The sequence below is a fragment of the Periplaneta americana genome, chromosome 5 (assembly GCF_040183065.1).
Source record: "Periplaneta americana isolate PAMFEO1 chromosome 5, P.americana_PAMFEO1_priV1, whole genome shotgun sequence".
Classification (NCBI taxonomy): Eukaryota; Metazoa; Arthropoda; class Insecta; order Blattodea; family Blattidae; genus Periplaneta; species Periplaneta americana.
In genome coordinates this window covers 184,401,922-184,422,219 of record NC_091121.1, presented here as the reverse complement: position 1 = coordinate 184,422,219, position 20,298 = coordinate 184,401,922, and the positions used below count along the sequence as shown (strand labels likewise).

Sequence of the window (20,298 nt, the reverse complement as noted above, 5' to 3'; positions counted from 1 at the left end):
AGCACCTTATTCTCAAACACCCTTAACCTATGTTCCTCTCTCAATGTGAGAGTCCAAGTTTCACAACCATACAGAACAACCGGTAATATAACTGTTTTATAAATTCTAACTTTCAGATTTTTTGACAGCAGACTGGATAACAAAAGCTTCTCAACGGAATAATAACAGGCATTTCCCATATTTATTCTGTGTTTAATTTTCTCCCAAGTATCATTTATATTATTTTGTTACTGTTGCTCCAAGATATTTGAATTGTTCCACCTCTTCAAAAGATAAATTTATAATTTTTATATTTCCATTTCGTTTTATCTGAAGGTTTCATAACAAGCTGTTTTTACGGTGATGGATTGTTAGCCTATTATGCTATTAGGTCAAAATCGCTTTTTGAGGAAAACAGCAGGTTTTGGGAAACAAAGAATTCGATTTGTAAAATGCCAAACAAAATCCCTTTCTGTAAGCCACTCCCTCCGAGCTGACCCAATAAACACATCCTTCCTATCATAAAGTCGGAAGCTTCAAGCCGCACAAACTTAACACTTGTGTACTGATAGCTATCAGGCCAACTGTTGTGGCAATAAAGCTGTGGTATTTGTCGCGCTGATGTTGCCAGTACTGTGGTCCTTGAGATAGATATGTGTCAACAGCTGACGCCATGGGACAGTCGGGAAGATGAAGCTGAAGGGAGTTGTACACGTGCTCATCGTTAAGAGGTAAGGTCCACACCACTTCAGAATCACGGTTCGTTTGGTGAATGTGCAAGTCCGTAATTTATGTGGCGTAGCTTTCACCAATATAGTCATCCTAATTTTAACTTTGTTATTCATTCTTTTCAAGGTCTGTGCTAAAACTTATCTACTCCTCTAGATTTGTTTATGTATGTTTTATTAAGTGATCTCTTCAGTTTATTTGCATGTTTCTATTTTATCTTTTATAGAAAATATTTTAATCTCTCCCGTCTTTTAATTTTTATTTTACCTCCGTGATTCTTAACAGCATAAATTTATATTTTCTGACACAACTATCTCGTTAACATAAACCATTTAATTATCAATTTTTTCATCTACCAGTGGTACTATATGCAACGGATAAGGCTTTAATTTGATGGAAAAAGTTCGAACCTCGCTTAGGCACGGATCTGTTCGTGTTATACTATAGTACATGCAATGTTATTTATTGTCTGAGATGTGTATCCGGTTCTATGTGCATCGAGTGTTTTTCTAGTGAGTCTAGTAGTATCAAGTCGAAAATTGTCCAAATGTGGATTATTATTATTATTATTATTATTATTATTATTATTATTATTATTATTATTATTATTATTCTGTATGGCTGTGAAATTTGGACTCTCACTTTGAGAGAGGAACAAACGTTACGAGTCTTCGAGAATAAGGTGCTTAGGAAAATATTTGGAGCTAAGAGGGATGAAGTTTATCCTTTGAAGAGGTGGAAAAATTCAAATACCTTGGAACAACAGATACTCGGGAGGAAATTAAACACAGAATAAATATGGGAAATGCCTGTTATTATTCGGTTGAGAAGCTTTTATCATCCAGTCTGCTGTCAAAAAATCTGAAAGTTATAATTTATAAAACAGTTATATTACCGGTTGTTCTGTATGGTTGTGAAACTTGGACTCTCACTTTGAGAGAGGAACAGGGGTTAAGGGTGTTTGAGAATAAGGTGCTTAGGAAAATATTTGGAACTAAGAGGGATGTAGTTACAGGAGAATGGAGAAAGTTACACAACGCAGAGCTGCACGCATTGTATTCTTCATATAACATAATTAGGAACATTAAATCCAGACGTTTGAGATGGGCAGGGCATGTAGCACGTATGGGCGAATCCAGAAATGCATATAGAGTGTTAGTTGGAAGACCAGAGAGGAAAAGACCTTTGGGGAGGCCAAAACGTAGATGGGAGGATAATATTAAAATGGATTTGAGGGAGGTGGGATATGATGATAGAGATTGGATTAATCTTGCTCAGGATAAGAGACCGATGGCGGGCTTATGTGAGGGCGGCAATGAACCTCCGGGTTGCTTACAAGCCATTTGTAAGAAGTAAGTAAGTATTATTATTATTATTATTATTATTATTATTATTATTATTATTATTATTATTACTTTTTAGTTGGTTATTTAACGACGCTGTATCAACTACTAGGTTATTTAGAGTCGAGATCGGTGATAGCGAGATTTTATTTAGCGATATGGGGCCGAGGATTCGCCATAGATTACTTGGTATTCACCTTACGGATGGGGAAAACCTCGGAAAAACCCATCCACGTAATCAGCCTAAGTGGGGCTCGAACCCGCGCCCTAGCGCAACTTCAGACCGGCAGGCAAGCGCTTTAACCGACTGAGCCACGCCGGTGGGTATTATTATTATTATTATTATTATTATTATTATTATTATTATTATTATTATATGAGATCTTCCGATAAATAGATTTCATTTCTCAGATTTCAATGAATGAATAAAGATGAAGGAGTAAGACCACGAAGATGCATAGGAGACATAGAGGCAAAGGATCATGATTTCATGGCCTCAACACTAGAATGAGGTGTAATCACGTTCCAACTGCCTTTTTACCTCCCGGAGAGAGACTGCAGTTACATTGACGGGAGGCTGAGTGGACCACAGGAACGAGAAAAACCCGCTACTACCCGAGATGGAACCCGTGACCTTCCAGTCAGTAGCCGAAAGACAAGAGCGTCTGATTTTTACGCTGCAGACGCGAATTAATGTGGAATTCGTGAAAAAAGACAGTGCACAATAGGTCAGATTCTCAATAAGGCTAGAAAAATTATATTATTCAAAGTCACTAAAGTTGAAGTTTCTACACTGTAGACACCAACCAGATGTCTTCACTTCAAAAATCCACAACACAGAAAGGTATTCGGAAAGATTAACAACAGCAAATAATTACCGGAAATTGATGATTGATAAACATCCAGGCGGTCCACGCCCAGTTGAGGGGTTCGAGAGTAAAAAAATGGTTTAGTGACGTTTTATTGTTTTGATGTTATACTTACTTACTTACTAGCTTTTAAGGAACCCGGAGGTTCATTGCCGCCCTCACATAAGCCCGCCATTGGTTCCTATCCTGAGCAAGATTAATCCAGTCTCTATCATCATATCCCACCTCCCTCAAATCCATTTTAATATTATCTTCCCATTTACGTCTCGGCCTCCCCAAAGGTCTTTTTCCCTCCGGCCTCCCAACTAACACTCTATATGCATTTCTGGATTCGCCCATACGTGCTACATGCCCTGCCCATCTCAAACTTCTGGATTTTATGTTCCTAATTATGTCAGGTGAAGAATACAATGCGTGCAGTTCTGTGTTGTGTAACTTTCTCCATTCTCCTGTAACTTCATCCGTCTTGGCCCCAAATATTTCCCTAAGAACCTTATTCTCAAACACCCTTAATCTCTGTTTCTCTCTCAAAGTGAGAGTCCAAGTTTCACAACCATAAAGAACAACCGGTAATATAACTGTTTTATAAATTCTAACTTTCAGATTTTTTGACAGAAGACTAGATGACAAAAGCTTCTCAACCGAATAATAACAGGCATTTCCCATATTTATTCTGCGTTTAATTTCCTCCCAAGTGTCATTTATATTTGTTACTGTTGCTCCAAGATATTTGAATTTTTACACCTCTCCGAAGGATAACTCTCCAATTTTTATAGTTCCATTTCGTACAATATTCTGGTCACGAGACGTTATAGACAGACGAACATTTATACATGCCTCAGTTTCTATAGTTACCAAGGAAAATAAAATCTATGTACCTCTGCCATCTGTTGAAATGTTGGAAAACTATCTACTGCATTAGACACAGAATGTAAGGTACCATATTATACGCTACATGTCTCATTTTTAACCAAAATGTCAGTTACCATTTTTTACGCCAGAGCCCCTCAGTTGTGACTTGAAGCGATGCAAGGGAAGATAATTCTGTGTTGTGCTTAAGCACAATATTTTTTTATTTCCACATGATGGTCTGCGCAAAGGTATGTACTTTAGTTTATATCAAGTTTAATTAATTTATGCCTTGTTGATACTGTAATAATAATGTTCGAAATTACTGAATTTAAAATTAAATTTTCGGTTATGAAGTTTATTTTTAAACCGAGATTTAAAAAATCAGCACTTACTCGCACGGAATGTTTATGACCAAAATACAAAACAACATTTGCGCTTTAAATCCCATATTGCGGTTTAACTGCAAACACGCGCCTTATATATATATATATATATATATATATATATATATATATATATATATATATATATACACACATACATTTACTAGTGAACTTTATTTGTTGAAACTTTGTGCATACAACACTGAAAGATGGGAGATTCCTCAGAGCTCAAAATGACCCCATTGCGCACCCTGCACAACTCATAACGGTGATGCAATTCAGCCCATGTCCGTTGTAACATAAGAGGGGTGATTTGTTGAAAAGCTTGAGTAATTTTTACTCTCAGTTCATCAGTGTTCCTGGGTTTCTGAGAATAGACAATGTCTTTAACAAAACCCCACACGAAGAAATCAGGAGGGGTTAGATCTGGGGAGTTTGGGGACCAATCCAAAGGGATAGTTTATTCTCGTACTGGGTTTCGCCTACGACCTCCTGCATGTTTTTTTTTTTTTTTTTTAACACAGAACCTGTTTCTACAAATGCTTGATACCACAACATTATGGACTCGTATTTAGGTATATACTCACGTCGAAATTCCCTTTGAACTCTTTTAATACTCTCAAATTTAGCATACCAAAGAACACATTGTGCCCGCTGTTGATTTGTAGTGCCCGCTGTTGATTTGTAGTAGTCATTTTAATCATATACGATTTTCATTTGTCCTTTCAGATTATATATTGTTGATTGTCATATAGGCTATGGAAACTCCCATCTTTTAATCATAATATAACCAGCGATAAATTTTTCCTGCTATCATAATAGCTTTATAATAATAAATTAATATTATCCATACCCAAACGGATCGAACTATATATATATATATATATATATATATATATATATATATGTTTTAAGGTGGCCTTCGGTGGCTCGTAAAAAGTTATTTGAATTGTCGACAAGAAAAGCTGAATCATTATTACACTTCACAGAGCGTTTTTAATGGAACTGAGGAATCTATCTCCTGTTTTATTCCTCTGACCATATCGTCAAGTGAGATGTACTACCTGATAACAGATGTACGTATCAGCCAGAGCCTCAATCAGAGGTAGTGAGAGGTAGAATCATCTATAAAGCAGAATTCGTTACAGGCGTGATTAATAAGTAAAGACTAGTGAAGTTCAATTTTTACGTGATGAGAATAAAACAATTGACGTGCTGTAAATCAGATTCAAACAAGATGACCAGGCTATCAATTATTCTTAAAATAAATTAGTCTGTTACACCGTTAAGTCTGGCGACTAGAAAATCGTCGCTTGTCGCATACATAATATAGAGCACAAAGCAAGCCTATGTGGAAGGATCCATCCCTAGCTCGTCCCTCGAAAAGTCAAGCCAAAACTATGTCATTTTAAAAGTAAAACTTTTCCTATTATGTTTTCCTTTCTCTTTTTATGTACAAGAATTGAATGGTTTGTTTCCAAAATCTTATTTTACAGGAAGGAGAAAAATTGCTGGCTTTGAAATTTACGAACTAATTTTTAAAATGCGTGCTTATTCTCATCCTACATACATTTTATACCATTCCATGTACTAAACATATTAGAATACTTCATAATTTAACAACAATTTCTAAATTAAAATATAAGATAATAGGTTTTGGCCTGAAAAACAAAAAAACAGAAGGTTTTGGAAAAGAAATAATAATTTCACATATTTTTCAACGACAAATAGCATAAATTGACAAAAGATAACTTCAACAATGGATTAACGGTCTTACTAATAAAATCTTTTATATAGACGTTTCACTATCTTATACTTACACAATGAATACCTCGTTTGTAAATCGTATGTAAATTCCTTACTAATAATCACTACATACGTCGTGTATAACTGTTACACAGCTACGTCATAGTTTCGTCATTACTTCAAAAGGTAATAGAATAACTGAGGTTCTCTATTGCATCCGATAGTGAGCGCTAGTGTGCTGCTCTAAGTATCGATAGTACAACTGGGCCAGATCGATTACCACGCTATATTTTGGTCAAACTGTACAGCTACAGCAATATTATTCTAATTATTACTCTGTGCTCTTTGTTTTGTTTGTTTCTTTGCTTTTTTTTTTTTTGTTACAAGGCAACCATCATCATAAAATGACAATCGATGCGAACAGCTGTTAGAGAGGCGGCCATTTTCTTCTCTACATACAACGCTTAAACAAGGGGTTTCGTGTATATAACTACTACAAAGCAATTCTCATTGTATAGTTACAGCCTGTTTATACGTCCATAGCTTATGCATGGTTTATTAGTAACGTTTTCTGTCCAACTCTGCATAAGTCTCGTATAAAAACTATACACGGTTTATTAATAAGACCATAAGAAATAGGTTTATTATGTTATTGGGTCAAAATCGGTTTTTGAGCAAAATAGAAGGTTTTGGAAACAAGCCATTCAATTAGGATATGAAGATGATCCCTTACAAATGATAAGCAATCATTCCTATTCCAGTTTAAAACTATTAAACTTTTTTCTAACGTAATAGGTACTGCAGTACAAAAACATGGCAACGTCCATTCAAACCCAGTTACTGGTACAACCCGGGTTCCGAACCACTGACTCCTATGACCACAGGTCAACTCGTGGAACTGGCGGCTGACAAGTGGGGTGACAAGGAAGCTCTGGTGTCAATGCATCAGAAGCATCGCCTAACCTTCAAGCAGGTCTGCGAAAAGGTAATTACCAGAAAGGAATTTGTGGATATAGACTCCTAAGATAAAATCTGTCTTATCAAAATGTTTACATAGTACAAGACGACTCCCTCAGGCCCAATTGTATAAAACTCCCTGACTAAAGATCAACTTTGATCGAAGATCGAAAAGTGAACCGAGTTCAGACACTTCTTCTATTGTATAAAACTTTTCTGCGATCAAATTACCTTGGTTCAAATGAAATCTAAGTTCACGTGAAAAGGATTTGGCAACATTGCATAAACAGGTGAAATACGTGATGCGCGGACAGGTTTGTTCAGTGTTGCCAATCTAGCGACTTTAACTCGTTTTTAACAACAATTTCTTTTAACTTTTATATTGCTTAAATAGGGATTTAGTGACCTTTTTAGCACCCCATAGTGACAAAATTTAATCTTTCTTTGTTGATAATGAGAAATCTAGCGACTTTACAACTCCTTTTTGGCGACTTTCCGTACACTCTGTTGGAGACACTGGTTTTTTGTGCAATGTAAATAATGGCGGACAATAAGAAGGTTGACTGTTCTCCGAGTTTTTATCATGTTATGGTGTTTGATACTGCTAAACATAATAAAGCTTTATAAAACGACAATTTTCTTTTAGTAATACAGTTAATTGAACATTTATGAATGTACCTATCATATCCATTAATAATTAATGGTTGTTATAAACATAATATAATTATAGGTTATGTTATTTGATACTGCTGAACACGATACAGCCTTATAAAATATAAGATTGATTGTGTATTAAGGCAAAAAATTGAAAGAAATATATATAAATGTACCTATCATATCTATTAATATTAATAATAATGGATATTTTATTTGCACAATCTGTCACTCATATATTTCAAACAGAAAAGAAATAACTGAACTTGGATCATCTAACTTAATCGGAGAAATTTCTTCAGTCAAAGTTGACTTTAGTTTGAGACAAATTAATCTCAGATTAAACTTTATACAACACAAAATTCCAAGTTCAGCTGAAACAAGGATCAATTTAACCTCTGATCTAAGATTAAATGGTTTATACAATCGGGCCTCAGTCTTCTTTTATATATTTCAATTACGAATTCAAAAATCATAAAAAGTTTAAGCACAACTATGTTGTTACCGGAAATTATTCTGATATTGAATGAATTGGACTGTAATGCTCCTTAAGAAATATCGTATCCTTAAAATTTGAATCGCGCATTCTGTTAGGTATATAGCAGAGCCTGGTTAATTCGACATTCGATATTTGCAATAATTCGAATAAATGTTTATTCCACTTGATATTTCTACCTTATTTAAATAAATGTTTTAAAAAATCACATTTAATTCGAATTCGATACTGGACTTACGATTTTATGATCCACACATTTGTTTAATAACTCGGTGGGTGTTCATGATTGATCAGTTAATAGCATTACTAAGTTAGAAGTTTAGTTGCCCTCAATCGTTTGTGACTACAATCAGTGGATCTCAAAGAATTTGAGCTTGTGGTACTATCAACTAACAAACTTCACTGTTATGGAGTCATGAAGTGTGTGCTACTTCGCTCCTAGTAACGAAATAGTAATATGCGTTACAAGAGCGGTATGTTGAAGTTTTCATGTTCGAGGAAAAGTTTGAAAAAGCGAAACGTAGTTGAGCTTTTTTAATTTCCGAGAATTGAAAGAAAACATACCGCTCGTGTATCGCACATTATTTTTTGCGAAGATCGTTTATTACATACCTGAAAGACTAATTTCTAATTAGTTGCAATGAAATCTCCATCTTGGTTTCTGTTCAATGACGGCAAATTTGCAAAACAAAAATATCTATCTTCAACATTGTTGCTTTAAAATGTTTTCTGTGTTTACTATACTCCAGCAGGCCGTGATATACGTCTGTCTTTTTTTTCCCCCAGTCTATAAATGCGAACTTAAAACAAACGGTAAGGTTATGTAATGATTTATTTTTCATTTTAATATTTTAACAATATTATTTATATATCATATTGCAGTAACAACATCCGCATCTGGAATCTTGTTGATTTTTTCACGGCTTCCTTAATGATACTTGCATCACGAATGCAGTAACTTTAGTGGAGTTGTAGAGTTTACTTAATTTTTGCAAATATTTAAAAACAATAATTAACATTGCAATTTAGGTGAAATTGCAGTGGTAAGTTTCCAATTTATAATTATTACTATATTGAACGTCTCTAAAAATAATATGTTAAAAGCCTAAAGCAGTAAAATCAATATGTCACTTAAGCGGTAAGAAGAGAGAAATTGTTATGTGTGTTAGGTTGGGAATACTGAATGTGGAATTTTAGACTTTCCGCGGATTGGTTTTGTGCGGAAACCAAGCAAATACGCACGATCTCGCACAAACATACATTCTGCAGGCAGACCAACTGGCTGGAGGACTACTGGATCTTGGTGTGAAGCGAGGGGACCGATTAGGAATCTGGGGGCCCAATTCTAGTGAGTGGTACCTCACACAGATGGCAGCAGCACGTGCAGGGCTTGTTTTGGTAAGTAGGCCTATTCGCTAGTTTAGCAGTTTACCATTCTCTCCATTAGACCCAAAGTTTTGTCTCAAAACAGTAAAATAATTGTATAATTTCAAGAGAAAAATTGTTCCGGGGCCGGGTATCGATCCCGGGACCTCTGGTTGAACGTACCAGCGCTCTACCACTGAGCTACCCGGGAACTCCACCCGACACCGTCTCAACTTTTCCCTTTATATCCACACAACTCGCGTGGGCTGACGAAATGCCAGAGACCCACAACGAGTGCACACAATCTCTGTGTGACTTGGAATTGTGGTTTTCTGTTAACGTACACAGTGACGTATATATTATGCAAATCTAGTCTTTCAGGTGAAACCACAGAAAACCACAATTCCAAGTCACACAGAGATTGTGTGCACTCGATGTGGGTCTCTGGCGTTTCGTCAGCCCACGCGAGTTGTGTGGATATAAAGGGAAAAGTTGAGACGGTGTCGGGTGGAGTTCCCGGGTGGCTCAGTGGTAGAGCGCTGGTACGTTCAACCAGAGGTCCCGGGATCGATACCCGGCCCCGGAACAATTTTTCCCTTGAAATTATTCAAATCTGCTTTACAGGGAGCTTCACCTGAAAGACTAGATTTGAGTAAAATAATTGTTAGTATGATTTCTTTCTAATTTGAGTGTGCTGATTATAGATCTGAAGTCCGTTTTTTTCTATCATGTCATAATTTTTAAATAATATCATTTTTAATTTTTACATCCATTTTATTTATTACATTGTGATTTTTCTACTGAACAAAAACAAGTGTACCAACCCTAATTTGACTGTGCTGAATTAGAAAACTGAAGTCCGTTTTTTCTGTCACGTCACTTTTTAAAAACAAAAACATTTTTAATTGTTATTTATGATCTGTGACACTACGTTCAGGTCAAAACTGAGTGCTCTGGAACTCGAAGCTTGGGACACATTTGTACTAGTGTCAACTAGGTTTTTAGGAAATTATCGAGCTGATAATAAAATGAGATAGTATATAACATGCTTAGAGCATTTCAGAATCTAGGTTGTCGCATGTCTTTAAAAACGCACTTTCTTCATTCACATCTTGACTTTTTTTCCATCAAATCTCGGCGCTGTAAGTGACGAACATGGTGTGAGGTTCCATCAGGACATATCAACGATGGAATCCAGGTACCAGGGTACGAGCATGATGGGTGATTTCTGCTGGTTCAACCACATGCCAACATAAGCGGAAAAGCAAAGGTCTCGAGCACTTTTAACAGAGTTTTTAGTGCTAACTACATATTGTAAGTGTAGGCCTATATCTTCTTATAAACGTATTTAAAGTAATATAATACAGTGCAACAATTTGTAAAGTATACATAAACTAAGCTCAATTTATATATCTGACTTTACGGTACAGGCATATACTGAATAGTAAGATTTAGAATTAATGTTACACTCCCATATCTCAAAAACCTGACGTGCTATGATAAATCCGATTACAGATCTGGAATCAGCGCATCAATTTCAGTGTAGAACACTTGAAATTTCTTCAGTAGCAGACAAAAAGTTTTTTTTTTAAGACCAGTGTAATCAATGGGTGAAGTTCATTTAAAGTTCGGCATTTTACGAGTTATCAAATTAAAAATAAACACATATATGTATGAAATGTGGATACTACAATTTATTGTACTACTTTAGACTTGAGAGATTTTTTAAACATTGTAGGTGAATATAAATCCAGCTTATCAAACGCCCGAGCTGCTGTACTGCCTCAACAAGGTGGGAGTCAAAGCACTGATAGCAGCCGAGCGCTTTAAGTCACAGGATTACCACCAGATGGTGCAGAATATTGCTCCAGAACTGATGTCCAGTCAACCAGGAAAGCTGGAAAGCAAAGCAGTGCCCACTCTGAGATCTCTCATCTTTATTTCTGAGCAGAATTTACCGTGAGTAAAGAGTTACATTTATTTCTTAAAATAATCACATTTATGTCAGTGATAGAGTTTCACAAAACACACTGGTATTAAATTAAACGGAGCTTTAAGGTAAAACATATTAGCACTATAAGCAAAGCTTACATCGTTTATGCAGGGCATACATTTTATCTTTCCACGCTCGCATGTGTGCCACTGTGCTGTGAACTGCCGCTTCCGCTCTACATCAGCGAACGTGGAAATATAAAATGTATGCACTATATTTGTTTATATTATTGTTACAATCATCATAATCATCACCATCATCATTATTACTTAGTTTTTATTTGCTAGTGATATTTATACTCAAATATTTAATTGTATTTATAATGAAATTAGGCATTGAAATCACCACCAACAAACACTAACAAAGAAATGAAATGATTTCAATATCATCGTCGTTTCATAGTCTTCGTCAAACTATCAAACTCTTAGGCCTAAATTTCCTCCCTCAATTGGGTTTTGCTTTAGTGTCTTTCCGACTACCTTGTGAGTTGAATTCTGCTGATGCATTGATCCAATCTGTCTTGTATTTATATACTGTCTATTACTGAAAATATTTCAAGTTTCTTTCATCCAAGTATGTTTATTTTCTTACTTCTTTATAATCTATTTTTGGATTATATTTTTTTGACCTGTCTTCATTAAATTCAATAGAAGAAATTACTCAAACAGATCTATTAGTTGACTCAACATACAAAACGCTTTTAATTATATAAATAAACAAATTGTCTCTTTCACCAATGCTTTCCAGAGGAGCGTTTCGATTTGATGACATCTTGGGCGGTGCAAAGGCAGAGTCAATCGGACAAATCCGCCAGATGCAAGATGATATTCAACCTGACGAAGGATGCAACATACAGTTCACATCTGTAAGCTCTAGTACCGCTTTCCATGTTCAGGAACTGTAAATTAAAATGGCAAGGCAGAACTATGTTTGTGGTTAGTTCCTGTGTGCTGTCCATCATTTGCTACATTCACATCATGTCATCATGTTTAACGACAACAGCTTTCTATATGAATTCTGGTACCTTTCGGTCTCTTTCTACAGGGACATCATTTCATTTTTACTAATATTTCTAATATTAAACTGGCTATACCTTTGGATTAACGATTGAGAACCGAAAATACCGTTTGCTATCCCCTTTCACGACTGGAGTTCGATGATACTGACGTAAAATACAAACAAATCACTTTACTAGGTATAGGAGGGAAGAAAAGTAGTTCATCCATTTACGTAAACTAGGAAATATCGCGCTTTTGAGTTTGATCATTTTCATTAGGTTTTTGTTTAATCAAAATACAGTACTGTATTAACAATGAGTGTTTTAACTCACGAACTGAGCTGTCCATGTGGACGTATTCATTATGCAGTGTATATTATACTGTCTACAGCACATTAGCGTACAATATAGAGAATGAAGTTAAATTGAAAAATAATCATAATATGGATATTTAAACACATTTTTTAAAATGGTGGCCGTTCATTTCGATACGGGCTTCAGTTCTAATGTGCATATTATCGCACTATAGACTATTGTACCTAATTCCAATTACCAGTTTCGTCCTTCGTACTAGTAACTCATGTGGAAATAATTCTTTACTTAATCTATAAAAGATTACCTGACGTACTGTAAATTCAATCTTCACTTCTGCCCCTGCCCGATCCGAAAAGATAAAATTACTTAGATATGCTATCTACTGTCCGTCCAAGTGGTTACGTCGCAGGGTCGTAGAAAGGAAGGAGGTCCTTTTGTTTAAGTTAATTTTAAACAGTTGTATAATATTATGTAGACGCCCAATTCCTAATAGAAATTAATGTTTTCAGAAAAGAGCTAAGACAGCCCAGCCACTAGCCTTTACAGAGAGGCGAGCAGAAGTAGGTGGGGAAAATCAGGATGAGACGTAGACAAACGAACGACAGTACCTGTACGAAAATATGATTCGATATTGAAAACTCTTTCGTCACTGAAAATATTTATGGAACGTACTATACTCACTAACTCAGTACTGTTTAGTATCACCGTAAGGCACTTTGACTACATACGCGGTCTTGGTTCTGTGTGGAGGACGATTGGAAGTTTACTAGTAGAAGGGGTTGGAGTGAAGTACATTAAAAAACTCAGGTACAATAAAAATTGAAGTAAATATAAAATGATGTCCCTATAGTTTCCAACACTTCGGAATTACTTACATGTTCCACTTCCAGTAACAGAAACACTTCGCATTTCACTTGGATCTAGCATGGAAAGCTCTTGTGTTCCGTAGTGTGATCAGAAAAAGAGGCTAAGGAATTAGTATATAGCTGACTTCCATTCAATGCAGTTGAATTTAGTTCGTGACAATGCAGTACACATCATAACAGCGAATCTTTATTTATGATAAATATATTACTTAGAAATCGTATAAAAAGGTCGTGCTGGAACGCACAACAATTCAAACCCTTATTATAAGGTAAACCGATAAAATACATCTGCAATGTGATGTATAAGTGCCAGATTTTATTACCGAAAGCTGATGCTCTGAATCACCGCTAAGCGGGCTGTTTCTTGCCCGTGTCATATTTTTTGCAGCGCCGTGCTAAGAGAAACCTGTTTACAGGCGTACACCCGTTATATTGAAAGTGTTCCGGTGGACTCAGTGCAAGAGGTTAAGATATATTCAAGGATTTGCGAAGAATGAGTCTTGTAATTGTAAATCCTTTAAAAAAAAACATAACATGTATGGCGACATAACTTTTAGCGATCACTGATCTGGAGCTAGCTATTTCTTGTGAAGTTATATCAGTAAAGAGGTAGGGAGAGGAAATTATCTTTCACGAAGTTTTTAAGTGGTATTCATAAACTATTAATTCACACATTGCACTTCCATACGTTTGTTAATATTAAATTTAATACCCTACTTACTAATTCTCTTTGTCTATTATTTCAGGGCACAACTGGCAATCCAAAAGCAACTCTCTTGTCACATCACAACATTGTCAACAATTCCTTGACAATAGGAAAAGGCCTGGGATACCATTTGCAGGTTAGACTCTGCAGCTTGACGTAGAATATTGTTTACAAGTGGCTTACAATCTTATCATTTGAAGTTACCTAATAGGCTTCCATATCAGTTTCTTTTATGCTCTTAAAATCTGTAAAGTTCACTTGAGATATGATTCAATTAATTCTCCCAAGTACCTATTATGTAACATAGGTTAGGTTGCGTTCGGACGCAGGTTCGATCCCCGCTTGGGCTGATTACCTGGTTGGGTTTTTTTCCGAGGTTTTCCTCAACTGTAATGTGAATGTCAGGTAATGTATGTCTAACCCTCGGCCTCATCTCGCCAAATATCATCTCGCTATCACCAATCTCATCGACATTAAATAACCTAGTAGTTGATACAGAATCGCTAAATAACCAACTAAAATAAAAATAAAAAATTTTTATTGTATTTATTTACTTATAGTCACAGTCTTGTTGAAATACGAGTATATACAGAAGAGTTTTACAATATATTAGTATAACACAAGGAGTTAGTAGAGAGAATATCATCGAAATGATAGCAGTCCAAATCTTGGATTTAAAATATTGGCATCCTAATCAATTCAAATGAACAAAAAATAAAATGGAAATTAATGTTAAAAAAATACATAATGAAATTTTAAAAAAGAATATTCTGCGACAAGATGTGGTAGCTATCAAAACGATAAAAATTTATTGAAAATAAATAATATACATTGAATATTATAAAGATGAATAGAGATGGTGATTGATTGTGTTCAATGAAGTTTTTAAAATGGTTGATGCAATTGTCTGGAGAATCTTATCAGGAACCTTTAATTTTCTGAGGATCTCCAATGTAAATTTGGGAATTGTTCCTACTTAATACAAGACAGAAATATTCATGCAGCATTGTTGAATGTCATAAATTCACCTACAGAATAGCAGGCATAAGAAATTAGATACTTCTTTATAATTGTTATTTATTATTTCTTGATTTAATTATAACTTATTTAGTTACTCATTTGTTTTTTTATTATCATTTGTTACAGGAACATCGCATTTGTCTGCAAGCTCCATTTTTCCATTGTTTTGGTAATGTGGTTGGAGTTCTGTCTGCAATGCATTATGGGGCAACTATTGTAATTCCTGGTGCATCATTTAAGGCAGAGGAGTCACTATCTTCAATTGATCAAGAGAAGTATGTGCCATGCTTGTACACTGACGTTAAAAAATACCTGACTTCATTAATCGATAGTTTTCGATAATTTGTTCGTGTAAGTTTGGTTTTTTTTTAGTTATTACTTCTATGAATAGATGGCGTAGATAATAGTAAATATTGCCAGTCGTACATAAATATACCCGCATTATACAGTAGAATTCAATTTTTCATACCACTTTACTGATTGTAAAACAACGTTGAGCTTAGCAGAAAACCGCTGATATTGTCATTTATGAGAATAATTTATTCTTAATCTATATAATCGTTTTCCTGATACTTTTTAACCGTCCCAATAATGGTGCAAACTATTGAGAACTAGCGGAACTCTTTCAAAATGTGTCAAGTTTTTATATCTTTGGTTCTGACTTATCACGTGGTTGGAAAGTTCACTTACACGATCATAAAATCGTAGGTCAGATATCTTTGAACGCCAGAGCACGCAATATTTCGAGTATATTTTTATCCTATTATCATTACGTGAAATATTGAAGCCACATTGAAAGAAATAAATATTACGATGTTTGATAAAATGCGAACAAAAATAATAAATATGAAAATGAGCAGTTGACTATATCTGCAAAGGCCTACTACAGAACTTAGTGCAGAATCTATACTAATAATAAATCTGTAGCCGAAATTTTTCTGGTAGTTTTCGATTTTCCAAAAATAATTGGTCCTAACATGTATAATTAACAGCCCTGAAACCGAAAATTGCTTTTTTGAAACTTTTGTTTGTATGTCTGTCTGTCTGTATGTTTGTTACCTTTTCACGTGATAATGGCTGAACTGATTTATATGAAAATTGGAATATAAATTAAGTTCGTTGTAACTTAGAATTTAGGCTATATGACATTCAAAATTTTTATTTAAAAGGGGGTTATAAGGGGGCTTGAATTAAATAAATCGAAATATCTCCCTTATTATTAATTTTTATGAAAAATATTACATAACAAAAGTTTCTTTAAAAATAATTTCCGATAAGTTTTATTCTATGCAAAATTTTGATTGGACTGATATATAATGAGATAAATGAGTTTCAAAATTACAATAACAACGCCATCTAAGGCGGTGTAATGAAATAAAAAAACAAATAACTTCGTCTACAAGGAACCTTGGACAACAACAATCGAAAGCTATTAAACATACGGTAGCCTAAAGAGAATGTTTCTGTGTTTGTATGAAGTAATATCAGAAGCTAAATTAACCGATTTGTATAATTAATTATTATTTCACCATTGGAAAGTGTAGTTTCTCTAGATGGACATAATGCTATAATGTTATTACAGTAACTTCTGAGTGAATCGAGGACAGGTAAGTTTAAAATAGCTTCTTATGCACAGAAAACTTGATATGCATTCGTTTCCTGTATTTCCTAAAATAATTTTATGACTGGATCAAAATGATCGCATTTTAATTTCTTTATACAATTTAAATTAAGTAACATAATAAACGATTTATCCTTCTATCAAACACGAATGTTCCCTGGATCAAACGTCCTATTTTAATTATGTAATTACTTTATATTTATTTCTAACGGGTGCAGCGGAGCGCACGGGTACGGCTAGTAATAAATAATAATGTACCGGCATGTTGTGGCAATTTCAAATCTCCAGTAACAAAATACAGAGTATATTTTAATGAACTTGGCATTTGCAGGTGTACGATAGTCTACGGCACTCCTACAATGTACGTGGATCTGGTACGAGCAGTGGATAGGATAAAACCGTCCCTAACCTCACTGCAGGCTGCCCTGAGCACTGGTTCACATTGTTCACAGCAGCTCTTCGAGCAAATGTTGGACAAACTTAAGGTGGAGCGAGTTTGTGTGAGTATCACCATTCATTGCTGCAACTTCCATCAACTCTTAACAAATTATTTTTTCCTAACAAATATTCATTTAATGGAGTTTCATTTCGAACAGATTACTTAAGAATTGTGCTGTATAAAGCGGGTGAAGTACAAATTTTCTCTGAACACTCCAATTTCCCTATTAGTTAACAACTGAATCATTACTACTATATCTTCGCCTTATCGTACCTCAATAGACTCTCTAATTTAAAAAGGAATGTCTCAACGTCTCTGAGCGCCTCAACAGTTCTATACGTATCACCTCAGAGGTGGCTGAGTGACAGACCTTCAGCCTGTCACGTAGGTGGACCTGGTTCGAATGTATTATTTCACCAAGTACAAATATAGTACTACAAGCAATAGTTTTATTTCCATATCTTATAAACTTTACAACTCTTTACCATTGCATATAAGAAACACGTCATATTTCACTTTCAGAAGGATGGTGAGAAGGACCTTGATGGCAAATCCAACCTACAGTGTCAATGATTTTAGCAATATTACGTTTTAGATACTATTTGTTTTAACCTCATGTAATTGACAAATCTGTACATTTCAACCTGATTTTATACTATTTCTTTTAAAACTTTTAATCTGTTTCTGTGATTATCTGATGATTGTATATTTATTTTTGATTTTATTTTTACAATTATTCATATTGTAGTAGCCATGTATTATATATCTACTCTGGCGTTGTCTATGGCTGTAAATCGCTGAATGACATTAAATTCATCTATCTATCTATCTATCTATCTATCTATCTATCTATCTATCTATCTATCTATCTATCTATCTATCTATCTATCTATCTATCTATCTATCTATCTATCTATCTATCTATCTATCTATCTATCTATCTATCTATCTATCTATCTATCTATCTATCTATCTATCTATCTATCTATCTATCTATCTATCTATCTATCTATCTATCTATCTATCTATCTATCTATCTATCTATCTATCTATCTATCTATCTATCTATCTATCTATCTATCTACCTACCTACCTACCTACCTACCTACCGACCCACCCACCCACCCATCCATCCATCTATCCACCTACCTATCTATCTATCTATCTATCTATCTATCTATCTATCTATCTATCTATCTATCTATCTATCTATCTATCTATCTATCTATCTATCTATCTATCTATCTATCTATCTATCTATCTATCTATCTATCTATCTATCTATCTATCTATCTATCTATCTATCTATCTATCTATCTATCTATCTATCTATCTATCTATCTATCTATCTATCTATCTATCTATCTATCTATCTATCTATCTATCTATCTACCTACCTATCTACTATCTGTCTGTCTGTCTGTCTGTCTATGTTCAGTCCAGTTGCCTTCAACTTGGCAATGAGGGCACATGAAACAAATATGTATATGAACTTGCTTCAGTGTTTTTATGTCTCTTATCCACGGAATAAGTGGGCCCACGTGTTACGAAACACTCTGTATATCGTTGGAAGTTGAGAATTTTACTGTGATTTGGTTGTGATGTGGTTTCTGGATATTTCAATAGCGTACTGCTCACTAATTTCACGCCACTGTCTCTTTTCTTCTAGTCTGTATACGGGCTAACAGAAACAAGTCCAGTAGTATTCCAAACACACATGTCCGACACGAGAGAGCAAACTACCACAACACTGGGACACTCTTTGGCCCATCTAGAGGTAAGTTTCTTCATCGAATGAGCTCTCTTATCTCTTCCGTCAGCATTAGTTTATGTTTATCTATGGTGTAAATTTCGTTTACGTTCCATGACAGCACGGGAAGTACAGAATCATTTGTATAGAACTAACACATTTCTTTCTTTATTTATTTCAAAACGAATGATGCTAGCCACAATTTGTTATGCCTCAAATGTAGAATATCTTTGGAAGATAACAACCTCTATATCAAACGTTGAAAATTCTTTATTTATTCGGCTGGAAACTCACTTCATAATCAGTTTTTAACGTCAAATTAAGCAGGAGTTTTGATTCCCTGTCACGAGATGCGCAGATGTTTATTCTTTATTCCTTATTGTTGGTAGCTGTTTTCGACATTTTTTTTTTTTAGTCACTGAAAATGCAGTACACATTAAATCAACGGCTCTTCATTGCATTACGAATGCAATTACAGCTATTCGGAGGGCATACCAGAGAGAATTTGGTGTTCATAATCCCCCAAAAGAAACACAATACTGGGACTGGTAAATAAATTGGAATCAACTGGATCTATAAAAGAATATGACAATAAATATACAGAATACAGAATGGATAGGTTAGTAAATTAAATATCTTATTTAATAATATATATTAATCTTGTTTTTATTTATCATTTATATATTTATTACTTATTTTACTCGTATTTATGTATTTATTTTTATTTAATTACTTAATTATTTATTTACTTAATTATTTATTTATTTAAATATTTATTTATACGTTCATTCGTCCATTCGTTCATTCGTTCTTTTGTTCAATCTTTCATTTGTCCATTCGTTCATTCGTTCTTTAGTTCAATCGTTCATTCGTTCTTTTGTTCAATCTTTCATTTGTCCATTCGTTCATTCGTTCTTTAGTTCAATCGTTCATTCGTTCTTTTGTTCAATCTTTCATTTGTCCATTCGTTCATTCGTTCTTTAGTTCAATCGTTCATTCGTTCTTTTGTTCAATCTTTCATTTGTCCATTCGTTCATTCGTTCTTTAGTTCAATCGTTCATTCGTTCTTTTGTTCAATCTTTCATTTGTCCATTCGTCCATTCGTTCTTTTGTTCAATCTTTCATTCGTCCATTCGTTCATTCGTCCATTTGTTCCCTCGGTCATTCGTTCAATCGTTAATTCGTTCCTTCGTTCATTTGTTCATTCGTTCCTTCCTT

General features: G+C 34.6%; 1 protein-coding gene across 1 annotated transcript in view; it reads left to right on the top strand.

Moving 5' to 3' along the window:
• Positions 1–614: 614 nt before the first annotated feature.
• The window catches only part of LOC138700318 (medium-chain acyl-CoA ligase ACSF2, mitochondrial-like), a 29,385-nt gene continuing 9,701 nt past the window's right edge, over positions 615–20,298 (top strand). Inside the window, exons 1-9 of the mRNA XM_069826861.1 lie at positions 615–710; positions 6,697–6,886; positions 9,278–9,406; positions 11,112–11,332; positions 12,114–12,231; positions 14,291–14,386; positions 15,397–15,545; positions 17,223–17,391; positions 19,000–19,107. Coding sequence (XP_069682962.1) covers positions 670–710; positions 6,697–6,886; positions 9,278–9,406; positions 11,112–11,332; positions 12,114–12,231; positions 14,291–14,386; positions 15,397–15,545; positions 17,223–17,391; positions 19,000–19,107 — 1,221 coding nt within the window. The 5' untranslated portion in view covers positions 615–669. The remainder of the gene's footprint in view (positions 711–6,696; positions 6,887–9,277; positions 9,407–11,111; positions 11,333–12,113; positions 12,232–14,290; positions 14,387–15,396; positions 15,546–17,222; positions 17,392–18,999; positions 19,108–20,298) is intronic.